The sequence below is a fragment of the Pseudoliparis swirei genome, chromosome 24, assembly GCF_029220125.1.
Source record: "Pseudoliparis swirei isolate HS2019 ecotype Mariana Trench chromosome 24, NWPU_hadal_v1, whole genome shotgun sequence".
In the NCBI taxonomy this organism is placed as follows: Eukaryota; Metazoa; Chordata; class Actinopteri; order Perciformes; family Liparidae; genus Pseudoliparis; species Pseudoliparis swirei.
In genome coordinates, this window is record NC_079411.1 from 4,141,402 (window position 1) to 4,159,253 (window position 17,852).

General features: G+C 44.4%; 2 protein-coding genes across 3 annotated transcripts; both read right to left on the reverse strand.

Annotated features, from left to right (window-relative positions):
* Nucleotides 1-739: 739 nt before the first annotated feature.
* On the reverse strand, nt 740-7,706 carry arpc1b (actin related protein 2/3 complex, subunit 1B). 2 transcript variants are annotated; one of them, XM_056410067.1, is made up of 10 exons: nt 7,616-7,706; nt 6,945-7,088; nt 5,858-5,962; nt 4,824-5,046; nt 4,641-4,748; nt 3,508-3,738; nt 3,352-3,427; nt 2,001-2,200; nt 1,552-1,642; nt 740-1,153 (listed from the first exon to the last, which is right to left on the reverse strand). In XM_056410067.1, exons 2-10 carry the CDS (start codon nt 7,006-7,008, stop codon nt 1,115-1,117), a joined length of 1,137 nt encoding a protein of 378 aa, XP_056266042.1. In that variant the 5' UTR covers nt 7,009-7,088; nt 7,616-7,706; the 3' UTR covers nt 740-1,114. The 2 variants fall into 2 exon arrangements, with proteins under 2 accessions (XP_056266042.1, XP_056266043.1); XM_056410068.1 differs by having other exon boundaries at nt 6,945-7,060; nt 7,616-7,634.
* Nucleotides 7,707-8,898: 1,192 nt separating this feature from the next.
* arpc1a (actin related protein 2/3 complex, subunit 1A) lies at nt 8,899-15,887 on the reverse strand. Its single transcript, XM_056410053.1, has 11 exons — nt 15,629-15,887; nt 14,928-15,005; nt 14,576-14,680; nt 14,255-14,477; nt 13,057-13,164; nt 12,796-12,899; nt 12,588-12,696; nt 11,867-11,942; nt 11,586-11,779; nt 9,821-9,911; nt 8,899-9,732 (listed from the first exon to the last, which is right to left on the reverse strand). The coding sequence occupies exons 2-11, from the start codon at nt 14,989-14,991 to the stop codon at nt 9,694-9,696; spliced, it is 1,113 nt and encodes a 370-aa protein (XP_056266028.1). The 5' UTR covers nt 14,992-15,005; nt 15,629-15,887; the 3' UTR covers nt 8,899-9,693.
* Between the last annotated feature and the right edge of the window lie 1,965 nt (nt 15,888-17,852).

Consider the following 17,852-nt stretch of genomic DNA (forward strand, 5'->3'; position numbering starts at 1 on the left):
CGGGTCAATTCAATAATAATCCTGGGAGGCGAAAGAGTTGATGTATAATAGTATACTTCGGAGGTGCAACCCCCTCGATGACGTCACCGTGATGTCATCCGAGTTATCGATGAACGATAACAAGCTGGAGAAGGGCTTGACTTTTGTTTTACTGTAGAAGTACTGCATTTCAGAATTTTACACAAAATGTAAGCTAATGTTCTCAACGCTACATTTGCAGATGTTTCTATTGCTGCTATCACATTTATATTATTATACTTTATTCACTGTTTTGAAATACACTATGTTTGGCTCTTTTGTTAGTTTTCTTCTTCCCTACATTTTTTTAAAGCTATGCCACAGAACAAACAAATGACCTTTTTGACAAACCACTGAAAGAGCCTTTGTCTCATTTTAAATTATTTAAAGTTCTTATTTTATTCATTAATTCATTGAACTGTTCGTCTACATTTTCTGTACATTTGCATCTTCTCATTGGACGGACAACATGCCTTCCTCTCACTACCAGGATATGATTCTAGTGGAGAAAATGTTTAAATCCCTTTACTATTTTTGCCAAATTAAAAAAAATAATAATATCAAAACCATTCACGTGTACTTTTTGTGTCAATAAAGAATAAAGACTATTCTTCAGGTTTCCAAAACAATGTCATCTCTCATGTCCTGAGTTTCAAACGCTCCCGATGAAGACCATGTGAAAAACAATAAGCTACGTGACACACCTGCAATGAACCACGCATTATTGATCACTGTAACAGCTTTATTAAATGCACATTATGACCAGCATAAGCTTTTTAACACATACTCATCATGATTAAAATAAAATTATTGCTTTAAGCATTCGGCTCAGGTGGAGCCCTCTATGATTATAGTTATTTAACTCATAAAGTACCATTTGCAGACCAGCGGCCAGTCCCTCTGAATACAGTGTGGAGCTCCGCAAAGAGCTTCAGAGGGATTACAAACACTGGTAGACCCGAGTCTGGTCGTTTAACTTGTATAGCAAATACCTGATTAAAATAAGGCCATAAGAAGCTTTGTGTAATAAGGCAGCAGTTTTCCTTCATATCTCCAGGAGCTAATAAACGCCGGGCGGCTCGACGTAAACTTCCATTCAGACTATCTTCAAATCCTTCATTGCAGACTCCAGAGACTGGAAAAAAAGGGGTGACATGTATTATTATTATATCTTGGAAAACATGTGGGCAGGATACTAATAGGGCTGGGTTTCGTTTAAAAGTAATGACGCCCTTAAAGTGATTACCGATATCCAGAGAGAACTTCATTTGATACCCATCATGTGCATTGAAGCCTTCAGTTCACCACCATATTTATTTTGATCAGCCACCACAGGCGTATACTTTAAATGTTTAGTGGCATCTCGGCACGAACTACGGAGAGCTTGACTTAAAATATGATGGAATGCATGCATCGTTTGACTGGAGAGGTTTTGGGTTATTTTGGTCGATATCTTAAAAAAGGTGCAGAGTTCCCATACTAGATACAGCACATCAGTGTATTATTGTGTCATTAGTGCAATGTGTGTGTTACCTTCACGTCCCAGATGCACATTCCTCCATCCATGCCGGTGGTGCAGAACTTAATGCAGTGGTTTCGTCCTCCTTCCAGCACCGAGATTTGGCTGAAATATAGTAAAACTCTGTGAAACAAGGTTTCTTTATTTTTTTTGCAAACATCATATGCATCTGTCCATCCTGGAGAGGGGTCCTCCTCTGCTGCTCTCCTGAAGGTTTCTTCCCTTTTTTTCCCATGTGAAAGGGTTTTTTCTATTTCTTGGGAGTTTTTCCTGATCCGATGTGAGATCAAAGGTCAGGGATGTAAAGTATGTGTACAGATTGTAAATCCCTCTGAGGCAAATTTGTAACCTGTGATAATGCGCTATATAAAATAAACTGAATTGAATTGAATCTGCACAGAGGATGATGACTATGAACGATGGACCCTTTAAATAACATTTCTGTTTCTTTTCTCCTCCTCACCTGATGCTGTTCTTGTGCAGGGAGTTCAGGTCCTTCTCGGTGCTCTGGCTCTCCGAGGCCCGGCGGTCCAGGTTCTGGAACCGTTCCCTGGCACTGATGCCCTTCTGCGCCACCTGCTTAGGAACGTCCAGCTTGCCACCAAATGTCAGGCTGGTTTTGGCCCCGTCGTACACGAACAGCACCGGGTAGCAGTCGTGGCCCTGGAGGAGCAGGAGCACATGGCCACGTGAGACGAGATAGTTGGGATTTTGTTTTGTTTTCATATCCAGATGTAGCGAGAACGCTCAAAGGCATGATGCGGAGAATCTTTCAAAGTCTGTGACAATAGCTTCTTTTATTTCTTTTTTTAACCACCACTGTGAGGCGCCAGAGTGAAGCTGGACACGTGGCGGCTTTAAAGCAAGACTATATGTAACTTCTGAAGAAAAAAAGAAGAAATTCCATTCTTCACAAGCAATGAAATGCACCGTTGCCCGGTATTTAAATGAAGTCGGACATCTGGAGAACAATCATTCCTTTTCTATGGAAATGAGCCTCATTGCAAAAACGGTCCAATACAAAAAGATCAGACAGCTGCTGGTAACCAGAGCATATTTATACTGACTGACCGTGATATAAAATACAATAAAGAACATTCTGACGTTTAAATTCCTCGCCTGAGGTTTTTGAGGAATGCCTCTGCACCTCGTCCGTCGGGACCGAGGCTGAATATGGAGACGTTTCTATTTCTGAACTTCATTCACTATCTCTCATTCTATCCAGCCCGGCGAGGTCGGAGTTCCACATTTGCAAATGTGATCCTTATTTATTGCAATAAAACCCAGAAAAAAAGCATCCCCGTGTGAATTCATATCAACTTCATATTCTATTAGCCGCCATATATTATAGATAATATGGAAAGAATAACACTAACTGGTTTACTCTGGGTTTATTTGAAGGCTCAGTACTGAAATGTGTTGGCTGTGTAAAGTTCAGGCTCCTTCAATAAGTCAGTTAGTGGCAGTTTTTTAAAATGTTTTAATTTTTTTTAATGTAAGTGCTGTTTAATGAAGATCATGCTTTAAAAAAATGTGCTGTGACTATCATAAAAAAAAAAAATCTCTTTAATAGGTAAACCATATAATATATATATTTTTAAATGTATATATACTTTATTGATAATGCACAATATGATATACAGTAATCAAATAAGTATTTTCATTTGTGTGTGTGTGGCACATTTATTTTACACATTTGATTCTCTTGAATTTTCTAAATATCGTTCAGACACACACACAATAAGTACATGTGGATACAAACAAATACACTGAATAACATATTCAGAATAGATGTTCATGTATTGAATACTCACAGCTGCGACTAAGCTGCTCTCCGTGATGAAGGTGACACACAGCAGAGGAAGAGACTGAGAGCTCAGACTGTTCACCCTGTGGAGTCACATGGCAAAGGTCAGAGGGCATACGAACAACCCACACAGACAAGTATGCAAGCCCCGCCCCTTTCTTACGTGCCGGCCTTGCCTCCCTCGGCGACGGACACCGTGGAGTCGTGGGAGGTCCAGGCCAGGCGGTTGCCGGAGTGCGAGAAGCAGACGCTGTGCACCCAGCCGCCGCCTCCCGTCTGCCCCGCCGCCACAGAGCCGCCAGATTCAAACAACATCTCCCCGAACGGCATCTTGCTGCCCCAGGGGGTGGGGCCGGGCTTCTCCTCCACCTCCTTAATGTAGGCGGAGAACACCCTGTGGGTCGAGAGGGGTCGGCATGTGAGCAAGAGGAGGAGGAGAAGAGGAGGAGGAAAAGAGGACGAGAACAATACAGGCAGGGGCAGACAAGCTGGATTTATCATAAATTCCGCGGTGTCTTTATGTCGTATGAAAATCAAAATGCAAACGCAGCGATGACATCATTGTGTGTGTTGATTAGGAGGAATAGAGGTTTGACTTTTAAATAGGAGTTAAGCCAGGCTTATAATTAAGACTTTAATTTAAGTCTACGTCAAATAAAGTTTTTTTGTAAACTTTTTATTTCGCATTTTCAACTAAACGGAGTAATCCTTGACATCCAAATAAGAAGAACACAACAAAACAAGTTAAGTTTAAGAGGATTTAAAAATCTGTACAGCACAGGATACAATCCTCTCTTGTAGCCTGGATTGAAACTAGAATGGGCACTCGGTAGAGCGCATACCTTCGCATATCACAAGATTGTGCATTGAATTATGAACATTTTGGCATTAGTTGGATGCCAATTGGATAAAAATTGACCGCGCTATGGTAAAAAGAAGATTTTGACCTTTTCATGACCTTGACCTTTGACCCGATCGATCCCAAAATCTAATCAAATGGTCCCCGGATAATAACCAATCATCCCACCAAATTTCATGCGATTCGGTTTAATACTTTTTTAGTTATGCGAGTAAACAAATAAATAAATATATAAATAAATAAATAAATAAATACACGGCGATCAATGCGAAGGTAATAAGGAATACTAAGTCTCCACAGAAATCAGGACAAAAATAGAAAGTATGCTCCAGATGTACAGAGTCGACAGAGGTCGTAGTACGTACTAGAATGTAGTCTCTAAAATGTCCTCGCAAGAGTAGCAACACGCGCTCACACCCGTTTCGATTCACCCGTACCTGCATTTGAAGTCGCAGCAGCCGGCAGCCAGCAGGACGTTGTTGGGATGCCAGTCCAGACTGAGGATGGTGGAGCGGATCGGCTTCTTGATGTGCTTACACACCCACCTTCCAAATCACAGCACGGCCGCTCAAAAATGCAACCTTTCATGTAAATTAAAAGGCGGGAAACTATCCTCTCACCAGTCGTTTTCCTGCTCAAAGTAGCAGATGGAGATGAGGCGCGAGCCGCTGCCCACGGCGAACTTGTTCTCCTGTGGCGACCACTTGACGCAGCGGGCCGCGCGGTTGATCCTGAGGATGACCAGCGTGGGCTTCCAGGCGCCCTCCTTCAGGGTCCACACGTAGGCGTTGCGGTCCGCTCCGCAGGTCACGATGCGGTTGCTGTCCGTGGCCCAGTCGATACCTGCGGGAGAAAAGGAATCGCTTCTCTAATACCCGCGCATGCATCAGAGTCAATATCTAAAGGACTACTTTCATACTGAAATGTGCTTTCTCACCACAGGGCACATGAGAAGGTTGAGAACTATTTATGCTCATTGGACAGCTAGATTTAATTGGGTCGACAGACACATTGCAAGTGCTTATTTTTCCTGTTTAAGAAGTTAGCCGTTTGATTAAAGGAATAAAGTGGCTCCTTAAAGGTCCACTATGTCTGTATGCTAATATATTAGCAAGTTGTTGCGCTAACTAGCTTAACGAAATGAAATAGTTCGGACCACAAACCAAAGTAAAGCTCCATTGTGTCATTTTTGCACTTTGTACGGTTTAAAAATAGAAGATATGAAATTTAAATGCTGGTTGCTGGAATCTGTTCTCTTTGGACAAAGTCAGGCTAACGGTTTCCCTCCGTTTTCAGTCTTTGTGCTAAGCTACGCTAACCAGCTGCTGGCTACCGCTTCATAAAGTCAGAAAGTGGTTTTGATTCTTTTTGTCAAACTCTCGGGACAAATACGCGAATTACCAAAATTAACTATTTCCTTAAAAACCTCCATCTTGTTATTTCGGTACCACGGGAAAGCACGGTTGACATATTAAAAAGACGTGTTTTGGAAATGCAAAAACAGTCACTGGAAATAAATAGTGGACCATTTTGCAAGTTGACAAAAAAAAGATGTTTACCTGAATGTCTCTAAACTTTGTGGAAACCAAATTTCTTTTTTAAGTAACGAAAGTAAATCACTGCGTCCGAGTGTGTGTGACGTGGTCTCTCTCACCTGTCACCTGACCGTTGTGCTCCTTCAGCTCATGGATCCTGGTCCACTTGGTGCCATCCTTCTTGTAGATGTGGACCTCGTGGTTGTTGGGGCACAGGGCGATCTCTTGAGGCACAGAAACACATTAAAGTCGTGCAAAAATTCGCAAAAACGTACAAACATAGGAAATTCATCAGTGTGAGGACAAAGTGCAGAGAGAGTGACTGAGGGGAGACGTTTCTGGGGGGGGGGGGGGGGGGGGATCACTGCTGATCGGTGGAGTGGAACACCAGAGCAGCTGACTGGGTGCATGAGAACATAAATAAACTGGAGACATACAGCATGAACACTGCCTGCAGGCGGCACACGCACGCACGGCATCTTCAAAGAGACAATGTGCAACGACTTCAACCGTCTTTCGCAGAGCGTGGGAGCGACATGCACATGTTGCAGTCAGCAGATGAGTCAGATGCAGTGTGCGGTACTTTGGTGTGCATTTGAGTTTTCTTTGGTGAGTGCTCAGCCTCGAGTGAAACGACAACCGCTATGACTCAACCACGGCGGCCTTTTTTTACGTCCGCTTTGCCCAGAAAAAGCCAAATATGGCATTAGTTTCCTGCAGCTGACGGAGAACAAGAGGCTTCTCAGAAAAGGCCCCCAGACGCCACCCTGACAGGAAACAGGAAATACCGTCTCCCACCTGGGAGCCAATCACAAACCACTTGACTGTTACACTATTTGGGGGTGGCTTTAGCTCAGTGGGGTAAGAGGGCCGTCCTGCAACCGCAGGGTTGTGGGTTCGATCCCCGCTCTCCCCATTAGTTGCAAGTCGAAGTGTCCTTGAGCAAGGCACTGAACCCCCAGTTGCTTCCCGGGCGCTTCACAGCCCCCCTGCTCATAATAACTAAGGATGGGTTAAATGCAGAGAACTAATTTCCCCTTGGGGATTAATAAAAGTGTATATTCTTAATTCTTAATTCTATGTTTGTTCTTGGGCGCAGACGCTATAGCTGAAGCAGAATTTTCCATGATGTGTGAATAAAACGACAGTTTAGAGACTGAAATAAAAGCTCCCGAGGGACCAATCGGGGATGGCGAGCAGACTTACGGGTACCATCTTTGTTCCAGGCATGACAGATAATTGGTTCCAGCAGGAAACTATGGTAAGTCATGGCCAATCAGATGTTAGAAACGGGACCAGGAAGGGCTGCGAGGAACCAGCGTCTGGTGAGCCGAGAGATAACGGTAAAGTCTAGAAAAACAGAAGTTGGAAGATTCTTGTTATGCGGAAGGAGCGGAAAAAAAGGAAACACCCGACAAAGTTATGAACAGGACTATTCATCACGATCTCAAGAGTTAGTCTTGACTATTTGCGGTAAAAGGGTAAACGACAGACACACACACACACAATCAGCTGTTTTTTACCCCCAGAAAGACACACTGAACTTATCTCAGTCAGGCTGGGTTAATGACATCCAGACTTTCAGGGGCATGAGAGGAATGATACAGGTCGAGGGTAACACACATCCAAACCAACTCTCCCCGAGCACACACCCAGGAAAGAGAGACATCTGCATCAGTCGTGTACAAGCACCACTTCAAAAAGAAAGTTGACGTAACATCCACGACTATGTGCTCAAGTGTGTGTGTTTGAGTTGCATACATTTAGCTTTTTCCCTGAACATGAAGTACACTTAGAAAGTGTGTGTGAGTGTGTGTGAGTGACTGACACGTCTAAACAAAGTCAGTCAACTGTTACATATTTTCTAGGCTACTTACCCTGAGGGGCTGGAGGGAGATGAATGGGTGAAGAGCCGCAGAGATGGAGAGTGAGCGAGACGAGAGGCAGAGGACGGCGGCGGGTCAGATAAAGATGAGGTGTGAGTGTGTGTGGGGGGGGTTCAGCTCGCGGACTCTGGCCAGTCAACGCGAAACGCCAATGACAGTGAGCTCAGGAAGAGAGAAGCCGAGCTGAGGTCAGAGGGGGAAGTGGAGGAGGAGGAGGGCACAGTGACGCTCAGGAGGGGAGACATACAGGAAGTGTATGCAGGCTCAGGCTTGAGGCAGAAAATGGGTGTAACAGTTCCCCAAAAAAAAGAACGTTGAGAGAATGGGAGCAAAACAATTTTTCTCTCGAGGGAAACAAAAAGGGAGAGTTGAGGGAGGGGCATGAACACAATGCAATGTTTTCTACAGAAAGGAGAAAGGAGGAAGTAGAAACTGAGGGGGAGGAGCGAAAAAGAAGCATGAAAGAGACGGAAAAAAAGAAGGGGGAGGGACGGGTGGTCACTGCAAAAAGAAAGAGGAACAAGGAGTAGGGGAGGGATTAAACTGCAGGAGGAGGAGGGAGGGAGGGGGGGGGGCAGGAGGGAAGAGTTTCTATAGAAAATATTTGCTCCCGTTCCCCCCCGTGTATATTAAGTTACAATTCCTAAATCAAAGTTCAAGTTGGGTAAAGTAGATATTGATTTACCCAAAAGATCGCCTCACTTTTGTCTTGAAATTTAAAATCAGACTTGATGTCTTTGGTTCGACACTTTAACTCCTAACTTAACTCTTAATTGATTATTGATCATTATCATGGAAATACAACATGCTGTAATGGCCTGTTCACACAGGGATAATTCTGATTTACTAAATATTAATCTGCATTTTATTCATTTTTTGCTAACTTTTCTCTTGGGCATCCATAGAATGAGACCCTGGAGTGCTGGTTGCATAAGAGGCCTCGAGGACAACATGCATATAGCACTTCTGAGAAAGTAACATTTAAATGCACCAAAGTTTATGTAAATATGAATTTATGTACTGGTGACTTGTTCGACATGCTTTAAAAATACCGTAACAAAATAAATAAATAAAAGATTAATTAAATGAAGCTGCTACTTCCTTGTGTCAATTAAGTCTCTGTAATAAATGCACAATAAAGTCAATGAAGAATCAGTGTTACAGTACAAGAGAACAAATATGGAAGACACATTAAAAACAAAATAACCCTACGACTGCAAATCCACTAAAAGGATCTGGTAAAAGGATAAGATAAAATGAAGAGAACAGTCGAGTGAGTTGTGTACTTCAAATTGACTTCATCTTTATTTCATGTCTACCTCATGATCGGTTACATAGAAATCCTCCATCTTGTGTGGTTTTAGTGTCGTAGCTATAGAGCCTAGTGCTGGCCAGCCGCGACTCCGCACAACTGCTTTCCTTCTCCCCCATCGGATGCTGCACACGGCTCTCTGCAGCCGACCGGCAACATGACCTCAGAACATCAGTAACCCGGGTCCCGATCCAAACGATGAAACACCTGCTGGAGAAGATCTACGACGACCGCGCCCCGCAGGCGGAGCGCCACGCGTCCTCCGCTCGACTAAACATTCGGCATTCGGAGATCATGTTGAAAGTTGATCTGTAAAAAGGTGAACTGCAGTCCGACTTTGGGATAAAACGCACCTCTGAGTGTTCAACTTTTGGTACATGAGGTTAGAGAACATAAAAACACACATTTCACGTCACGTTTTAATACGTGTCAGAGGACCGCTCCACTTTTGACACCTGGTTAACCTTCATTTAAAAACAAAACCAAAAAAATCAAGTGATGTCACACGTCAGCTCAGTGTGTGTGTGTGTGTGTATGCGTGTTTGTGTACTTTAGTGTGTGCGTGAGAGTGTTTGCACACACCCATTAGAGGGTGTTGTGATCTGATCAGTGCTTCAGCAGACACTCCATTAGGTGGTCAGTTGTGTGCGTTACTGGCTGCGTTGCAGGAGCGAAGAGGGGGGGAGGAGGAGAGGGGGAGGAAGGGAGGGAGAGAAGTGAGGCCTGCTGCGTTTCTTCATTCATTTACGAGATTTCTTCACATGATGCGGAGACCCTGGATAGAAGCTTCTAGACTCTGAGGAGGTAGACGCACACGAGAGAGAGAGAGTTAGAGGCGAGAGATCTGGGCGACGATGCGTCCGACGGTTCGTGTGCATTCGTACCTTGAAGTCCCAGATGGTCATCGCTCCGTCGATGCCGGTGGTGCAGAACTTGCGACAATCCCTTTTGTCTCCTTCATAGATGGACACTTGGCTGAGGACCAGACGAGAAGACACACAAAGACATAAAAATAAAAAAAAGGGGCGGATGAGTTGCAATATAGAAAATCACGAAGATGGATCGCACCACGTTGTCGTGACAACAGGGTTCTTACACATGTTGACCGATGGATTTCCATGACTTTTAACCAAATTTCCAAGAACAAACTGAAATCTCGGTATAAACATGAACAATTTAGAAAATATTGCGTATTGAGAGCGGACGCCGGCTTACATTTTGAGCGTCTTTCTTTAAAAAAACATATTAATTATTTCAAACTCGGCGTAAATGAACACGTGATTATAACAAATTTCCATGACCTTTTCAAAACTTTTATGATTTAAGTTTTTTCCATGACTTCTCCAGGCCTGGAAATGACCATTTTAAAATTCCATGACTTTTCCAGGTTTTCCGTGACCGTACGAACCCTGGGACAAGTGTGTGTACTTAAACGGGCGACGTCACCACAAAGGAATGTGCACACACCAAATAGCATTGCAATGATACAAAATCAGCAACGTTGCCCTTAAATGGAAACGTTTGCCATTTTGTGAGATTCCCCCGACCAACATGAAACACGAGTGGAGTCGTTTATACACTTCAGCTTTTGTAGGGTTATAAAAACAGAGATAACGGGGTGGTTGTCGGCCAGCTTTAGACGAGTAGGCATGTGGATTATATAACCTTTGGACGGATCGCTTCGACGGAATGTAGCAAAGGAAATGTTTCCTTGTTTGGAAACAGGAAGCTGAACAGATCAGCGCACAGATGTAAATAGGCGCCAGTCGTAAATTACCGTTGCACACAAGTCATCAGCTCAAGTTAAGTTTAAAAAAATCTAATTGTTGCCAATTATTTATTAATTTATGGTATTGGGAGCACCAAGATAAACGTAATGCAGTCCAATACAGCAGGACTGCAAGAGATCAATCCCACCATCGCGATATCTTTGCAGAAACCGTCTTGGAGACTTGATTGTTTTCCAAAGTTGTGGTTGGAGACTGTGGTGCTGTTGACTTTTATTATTACAATAACGTGGTACAGCGAGGAATTCCCAATAGAATTGAATTAATATGTAGTCGTCACTTATTGAGGAATACATATTACAAACGTCACTGCAGCCTCCAAAGTGACCACAAAGTTGACTAATTCCTTATTTGATCGATATTACAGAAAATGTATTGAAACGTTCAAAATCTCTCCGTGGGCCACATCAGCATCATGGCCGCCCTCTTAAAGGGCCGGAAACACTTGAGAAGCTCCTCGAACATATTGTTAAATAACTCTTTGCATTTGATCATTGTTTGTTTGAGTGTAGACATATTGCACATAAGAAAATGTCTCTAATATCACAACATAAATCCATTTCATTTAAAACCTTCAAAATAAAAGCACGGAAAATGTTTTCCTTAAATTCTCGAAGAAAAGGTGATCGCATGTCTTTCAAGCAGTCAGGGGCCACGTAAAATGATGCGGTGGGCCGGATTTGGCCCGCGGGCCTTGTGTTTGACACCTGTGGTTTAAAGCATAGGGACAACCCCATTTTGACTACATTCTGAAAACCAAATTACACTTTTGCACATCTGCAAATATCTAAACACAAATGGAAAACGGTCGAAGAAACGTCTCGGATTAAATCCCCCCGGCCTGCCCTTCAGAGTGACTCACGTGATGCTGTTCTGGTGCAGCGTGTCCAGGGCGGTGTTGCGGTCCTCGGTGGTGGCTCTCTTGTCCATGTTCCTGAAGCGCTCCATGGCGGAGATGTTCCTCTGGATACTCTGCTTGGGGATGTCCAGCTTCGACGCAAAGGTCAGCGCCTCGCCATCTTCGCAACGGAACAGCATGGGGCAACAGTCGTGGCCCTGAAGAAGTCGCAGACCAAAGATATTTTACGACATTCCCCAGATGGAGACATTCGTGGCGACATGCGGTAAATGCTTCATTCTTACCGCAGCGACTAGACTGTTCTCCGAAACAAAAATGACGCTGAGGAGAGGAAGGAAGTCCGTCTTCAGCTGTGAAGGACTGAACACACAAATCAATGAGCATCTTGAGAATCAAATCATTTTTCCTGTGCTTTTCCATGACCAAACGGAAATCTCGGAATAAACATTAAAAATATAGAACATTTTGCGTATTGAGAGCGTACGCTGGCTTATATTTTGAGTGTCTTTCTTTTAAAAACATATTCATTATTTCAAACTTGGCGTAAATGAACATGTGATTATAACACATTTCCCAAACTTTTTTGATTTAAGTTTTTTCCATGACTTTTCCAGGCCTGGAAATAAACATTTTAAAATTCCATGACTTTTCCAGGTTTTCCATGACCGTACGAACCCTGCAATTTATATTTCATATGTATTTTGTTTTTCTCCGTCAATAGTTTTACACTATTGCTCTGAACCACAGGGGGCAGTAACATGCCAAAGTAAATAGCAGTGTTACTGTAGTCCACACTGATGATCACATTGCAGGATTTAAAATACTTGTTGATGGTTTACGCAGACATGCAACCAACAAGCGCGACGCCTTCAGTGTTACGGTGTGGAACACTGATCGTAAACACAATGTTCCTTTGTTCAGGAGAAAACTCCCCATGGTGCGTTTAATTAATTAAGGAAACACCCTCTCGTTAGAATTATAATCATTGGGTAGAAATGAATATACCTGGCCGTCTTAGAGCTGTCCACCACAGTGACAGTGCTGTCATGGCTGACCCAGGCCAGGCGGTTACCAGATGCAGAGAAAGAGACAGAGTGGACCCAACCCCCTCCTCCTAACAGACACAAAGTGGATAAAACAAAAGAGGCAGCTCTGGTTTAGTTCAATGGGTCACTTCTAGTCATTTTATCAACACGTATAAAGAGATCCACACCCGCTCCTCCAAATTCTGCTAGCACAGCCCCAAATGGCATCTTGCTGCCCCAGGGGGTGGGGCCTGGTTTCTCTTCCACCTCCTTAATGTAGGCTGAGAACACCCTGGAGGCCAGAGAGGGAGGGGCGGGGAGTAGGAGCACAGAAATAATAGTTAAATAGAGCAGAAAGCAGAAAGGGTGCGTGAGGACATGAGCAGGTTTTTAATCACGTATTCTTTATCTCTCGACCCAGAAGACTTTTCAGTGTGAACGACATTCACCTGCATTTGAAGTCACAGGAGCCGGCAGCCAGCAGGATGTTGTTGGGATGCCAGTCCAGGCCGAGGACGGTGGAGCGGACTGGCTTCTTGATGTGCTTGCTCACCCACCTGGGGCATTAAAAAATATATACATTTTAAATATGAAAACGAAAAAACACAGCACTTCTATGTAATATTTATGTATACATTAAATTATCAATAATTCCGATGTACTAAATGTTTCAAATGTGAGACAATTTGAGTCTAGTTTAGTTAAACTAAGTCGTTTTAATGTCTGACGTCAACGCAACATATCCTGCTGTAAAAAACTAAATCAAGATAAAGAATCAGGCAGCCCTGGTTTGGAGAGACGGAGAGACTTTGTACGCCTGGAAATAATTAGTCTACAGCACTTTTCTTCTTAACCCTCCTGTTACCTTTCGGGTCAATTTGAACCCATTCAATGTTTAATGTCGGTGTTCTTTGGGGTCAATTTGACCCCAGGCTGTTTTTCACTGTGTCAAACATATAAGAAATATAAACTTTTTTATATATTTAAAGGGCTATTTAGGTAGTCAACAAACAACATAAAGTACCTCACACTTAAACTTGGGAAACAATATTAATTCTAATAATTTTCTGGAGGTTTTAATTGCTGGGGTCAAATTGACCCCGAGGGTAAAATATGTCAGTAAATGTGAAGGTAACAGGAGGGTTAAACCGGGCGACGACAAACAGGTGTACACTTCGCGCCACGCCTGCTTCCGGCTGCATTCACACCAAATCACGCGCTGCGCCGGAAAAACGCAAATCGTCCCATTCATGTGAATGAGGGTCGTGCTTCAGGTTGAGACGGTGGGAAACACAAAAGGATGCTGGAGAGAAAAAATAAAAACAGCTCCGGCAAATTACATAACCGACAAGCCCGCAGTGGGGGAGTATAAAGACATTCATCGGCATACAGTTGTTTGTCACCATTAAATGGGTCGTATTAGCACAACCCAGCGCTAATAGTGCGCCGCCTGGGTTGCTGCTGTGTTCTAAAGCAATACATTAGTAGTTAATTTGATTATATACAACATAACACTGCACTTAGACAAGTGACAACGCAACAATGCAACAATAACACGAGTCCCACGATCACGTTAAACCAAACAATCGGGAATATTAATTTGCCGTCTCTCGTGTCCGTGGTTGTATTCGACACAAATATTCTCACCAGTCGTTCTCAGACTCAAAGTAGCAGACGGAGATGAGTCGAGCGCCACTTCCGACTGCAAACTTGTTCTCCAGCGGGGACCACTTGACAAAGGTGGCGGCTCGGTTGATCCTGAGGATGACCAGTGTGGGCTTCCATACCCCTTCCTTCTGGGACCACACATAGGCGTTACGGTCTGCTCCACATGTCACTATACGGTCACTTTTGGGAGCCCAGTCAATGCCTACGACGAAGAGAGATGCAATGAACGGCACATTCCAGAGCCTGAATACGCTGAATCGCACTCGTCCCAACTGTATGTGGGTTCAGTCGTAGAAATACCTGTGACGTGTCCATTGTGCTCCTTCAATTCGTGAGTCTTAACCCACTGGCTGCCACTCTTTTTGTAGATGTGGACTTCATGGTTATTTGGGCTGATGGCAATTTCTGCATCGAAAAAAGAAAGAAAAGAAGCAGGTTAACAGGATGCTGACAAACAAGCTAAACCAGTTTCTGCTAGATGGCAAATACCAAAACTGGACTACTTGATGTGAAAGTTGACACTTCACACAGACATGATATTGTCATTTAACCCATAACAAGCAGCATACTGCCTGAACTGGTGTGTAGGGAACAAGCTTGTGATGGTGCTCTGAAATAAAAAGGTGTGTGGGGGACATATTTAATGCCTTACGTGTCCTATCGCAGTTCCACGCGTGGCAGGTGATGGGTTCCAACAGGAACTGATGAAGGGACATCTTGAAGAAGACCTCTGCGAAGTCACACGGCGAACAACTTAGTTTAGCAACAAGCGACACGAACTCCCCGAGCAGAACTGAACTCTACCAGCTTTAAAAGCCCCGCCGATGTAGCAGCATATATTAAAGTATATTTAATTAACCCTCAACTGGAACAGCCGTTAACTAAATTGCAACGTTGCTACGAGGCCACTAGTTTAGCGCGGGTACAATAAACCCAATCAGTCAATCAACGTCAGCTAAAAGGGATATGACCGAGCTAACGGTAACCAAATGATATTCACCATAACCTACATTTCGTGACGATGACGCGCTTCTTTTTGCTAATGTTGAATTACTTCGCTCACTACGACCACATTGCTAACCGGGTGTGTTGCCTCGCTCCGTAAATCGTTCACAGCCAAACATTAACGAGCAAGTTATTCAAATAGCTAGCTTCCTGCTCGCCGGTGTGAGACAGGCCCAGGCAGCCCGAAGGCTCCTTTTAGAGACACATATCGACGCGTTTTGCTCCCCAGACGGCCCCCCTTTTTTGCGTCAGCCTCCGGTTCTTCTCCCTTCCAACCCCCCATGGAGGAGATGCCTTTACTGCCGATGACAGCGACACCATTAGCCGTACACTCCGCCGCTAACTTACCTCGTCGGTCCCCACGGTTCTTCCGTTAGCCGGCGAGCTAAGTGATGCTAGCAGGGGGGAAAAGGTGAGATCAGGAAGGGAGCCGAATTCGCGGACTCTGGTCAGTCGACACGAATTCGTCCAGGGATGTTGAGGGGAACGTCAAGACGGCCGGTAGGATACGACCGGCAGCTAAACGTGGCAGAGAAACCCCGTGGATGCCTGGCTGAACTAGCGGAGCCTCATCATCAGTCCTCGGTTCACGTCGACGTCTCGACGAGTGCGAGAGAAGCGCCCCTCGTGGTTTCAAATGGAAACATCCAAAGTGTCCAAAACCGGTTAGAAAACACCACCATCTAGTGCACCCTGTGGACTAATACCCCGTGACAGTCAACGGGGAAGCGGCCACGGTTGACCCGCAGTGGCAGACTAGTATGAACTTGGATAAGGGAAAGAGTTTTCTGATTCCCAACGGGCCCTGAACTTCACACATTAACCAATATATACACATACCTGCAAACTTGTCACCATTCGGTGAAATTCACCGTTTTGAAATCAAAATAGGTCATCCACGTGAATCGTGTAGATCCGAAGAGTTTTTGTTTTGGGGTAGAGGGGGGGGGGGGGTCAACAGGGGGGGGTCACCTGGCCGGCCGGCGTTTCTGAGATTGGAGTGAGACACGGAGAACACTGACATCTGTACAGTAAGTATGTCTATGAAGCGACAGAATGAGCTGTTTGCCGAGCTTAGCATAACTAATAACACATAACCCTCGCCCACTTAAAAGTTGTTTCTTGGTGAAAAAAATATGAACGATGAAGCTTCAGTAAGCTAGCGGAGCACGAAGATTTGAGGCGGGGAGAAACAGCTGTAGAGAGAGAAGGTATTAATGTAACGTCCGCTCGCTTTGGGGTGCTGTGTGAGGATAGTTATTACGTGTGTAGGAGTTAAAGAGAAAACAGTTCACGCTCGCGCCGTTTAGCTGGCGGATGTCGCGCGCTCGCGGACAAGACATTCTCCGTGACGTCACTGAGTCACCATGGAAACATTGTCTGCGCTTTGATGCCGTGACGTCGCTCGTAGTCGTGACGTCACGGAGCAGAGTTAGTGTAAATAGCAGTGATTTCCAGCAGAGCAGCACCGTGATGTGACGCCCTCAGGAGGTGTGGGGGGGTGGTCCTCTCATACCAGCGGTGTAAAACTGAGTACGTCTTGTGGCGAGTCACCTCGTGTGAAGTCTCCGACACTCAGCTGCATCGCTTGGGTGGGGGGTATCCTGGCGGGTTACTCACAGAAAGCGGTGGGCATGACTTGTGGATCCCACAGAAGGAGCGGGGGGGGTCGGCCCCCCCTCCCGGGATGGGGCGGTTTGGTGGGAGTCACCTCGTGTGATTCTCCTACACCTCATCCCGGGGTGGGGTGGGGTTCACAGAAGAGGGCGGATCGGCAGAGCCGATCATTCAACAAAAGCAGCCTGAACCCAGATTATATATATATATATATATATGTGTGTATGTATGTATGTGTGTGTGTGTGTGTGTGTGTGTGTGTGTGTGTGTGTGTGTGTGTGTGTGTGTGTGTGTGTGTGTGTGTGTGTGTGTGTGTGTGTGTGTGTGTGTGTGTGTGTCAAAGCCAAGGGGGTTTCACCTCAAACACACATCTGTAAAGTGATGTAACTCTATAATTGCTCACACTGAATTCTGGTCTTGTGGTAGTATCATGATATGGCAGGTATTGTGTCAAAGATCGTGACAACAACCAGGTGGAGGCAGAACAGACTCGAGGAACAGACTCCAGACTCGAGGAACAGACTCAAGGAACAGACTCGAGGCTCAGCAGAGCACAAGACTTGAAGACTTGTTCAGGCCAAAAAGTTGGTTCATGAATCACCATATTATATATAATGACAATTTATATGTATTACTATTATTATAGGGCCCGATCACTGACTTAGTGAGAATGGTGGACCTATTGTTCTCTTAAAATGTTTATTTTTATGTAGATTTGTGGTCAGAACAATCAAATGACCGTAGTTCATACATGTGGCGACAAAAAAGTCACCAGCACACTCTCCCCCCCCCCCCCCCCCTTGTCACCTTTTTCACTCCTCGTGAGTTTGCAGGCATGTATACAAAAGACTACCGTACATACACATAAATAAGATCAAAACAAGTACAGCAGAGGTATATACAAATATAAATTATGAATGTATATTCATAATTTGGGTATATATGGGTATATATA

What these genes read in the sequence shown, in the direction of transcription:
- arpc1a (XM_056410053.1), bottom strand. Translation starts at nt 14,991, where the DNA reads ATGTCCCTTCATCAGTTCCTGTTGGAACCCATCACCTGCCACGCGTGG. An exon ending in GTGGAACTGCGATAGGACAC is followed by an intron (nt 14,681 to 14,927) that starts GTAAGGCATTAA and finishes TTTTCGATGCAG; the next exon opens with AAATTGCCATCAGCCCAAAT. An exon ending in CTGCACCAGAACAGCATCAC is followed by an intron (nt 9,912 to 11,585) that starts GTGAGTCACTCT and finishes TCTGGTCCTCAG; the next exon opens with CCAAGTGTCCATCTATGAAG.
- arpc1b (XM_056410067.1), bottom strand. Translation starts at nt 7,008, where the DNA reads ATGACTTACCATAGTTTCCTGCTGGAACCAATTATCTGTCATGCCTGG. An exon ending in CTGGAACAAAGATGGTACCC is followed by an intron (nt 5,963 to 6,944) that starts GTAAGTCTGCTC and finishes CTGTGCCTCAAG; the next exon opens with AGATCGCCCTGTGCCCCAAC. An exon ending in CTGCACAAGAACAGCATCAG is followed by an intron (nt 1,643 to 2,000) that starts GTGAGGAGGAGA and finishes ACTATATTTCAG; the next exon opens with CCAAATCTCGGTGCTGGAAG.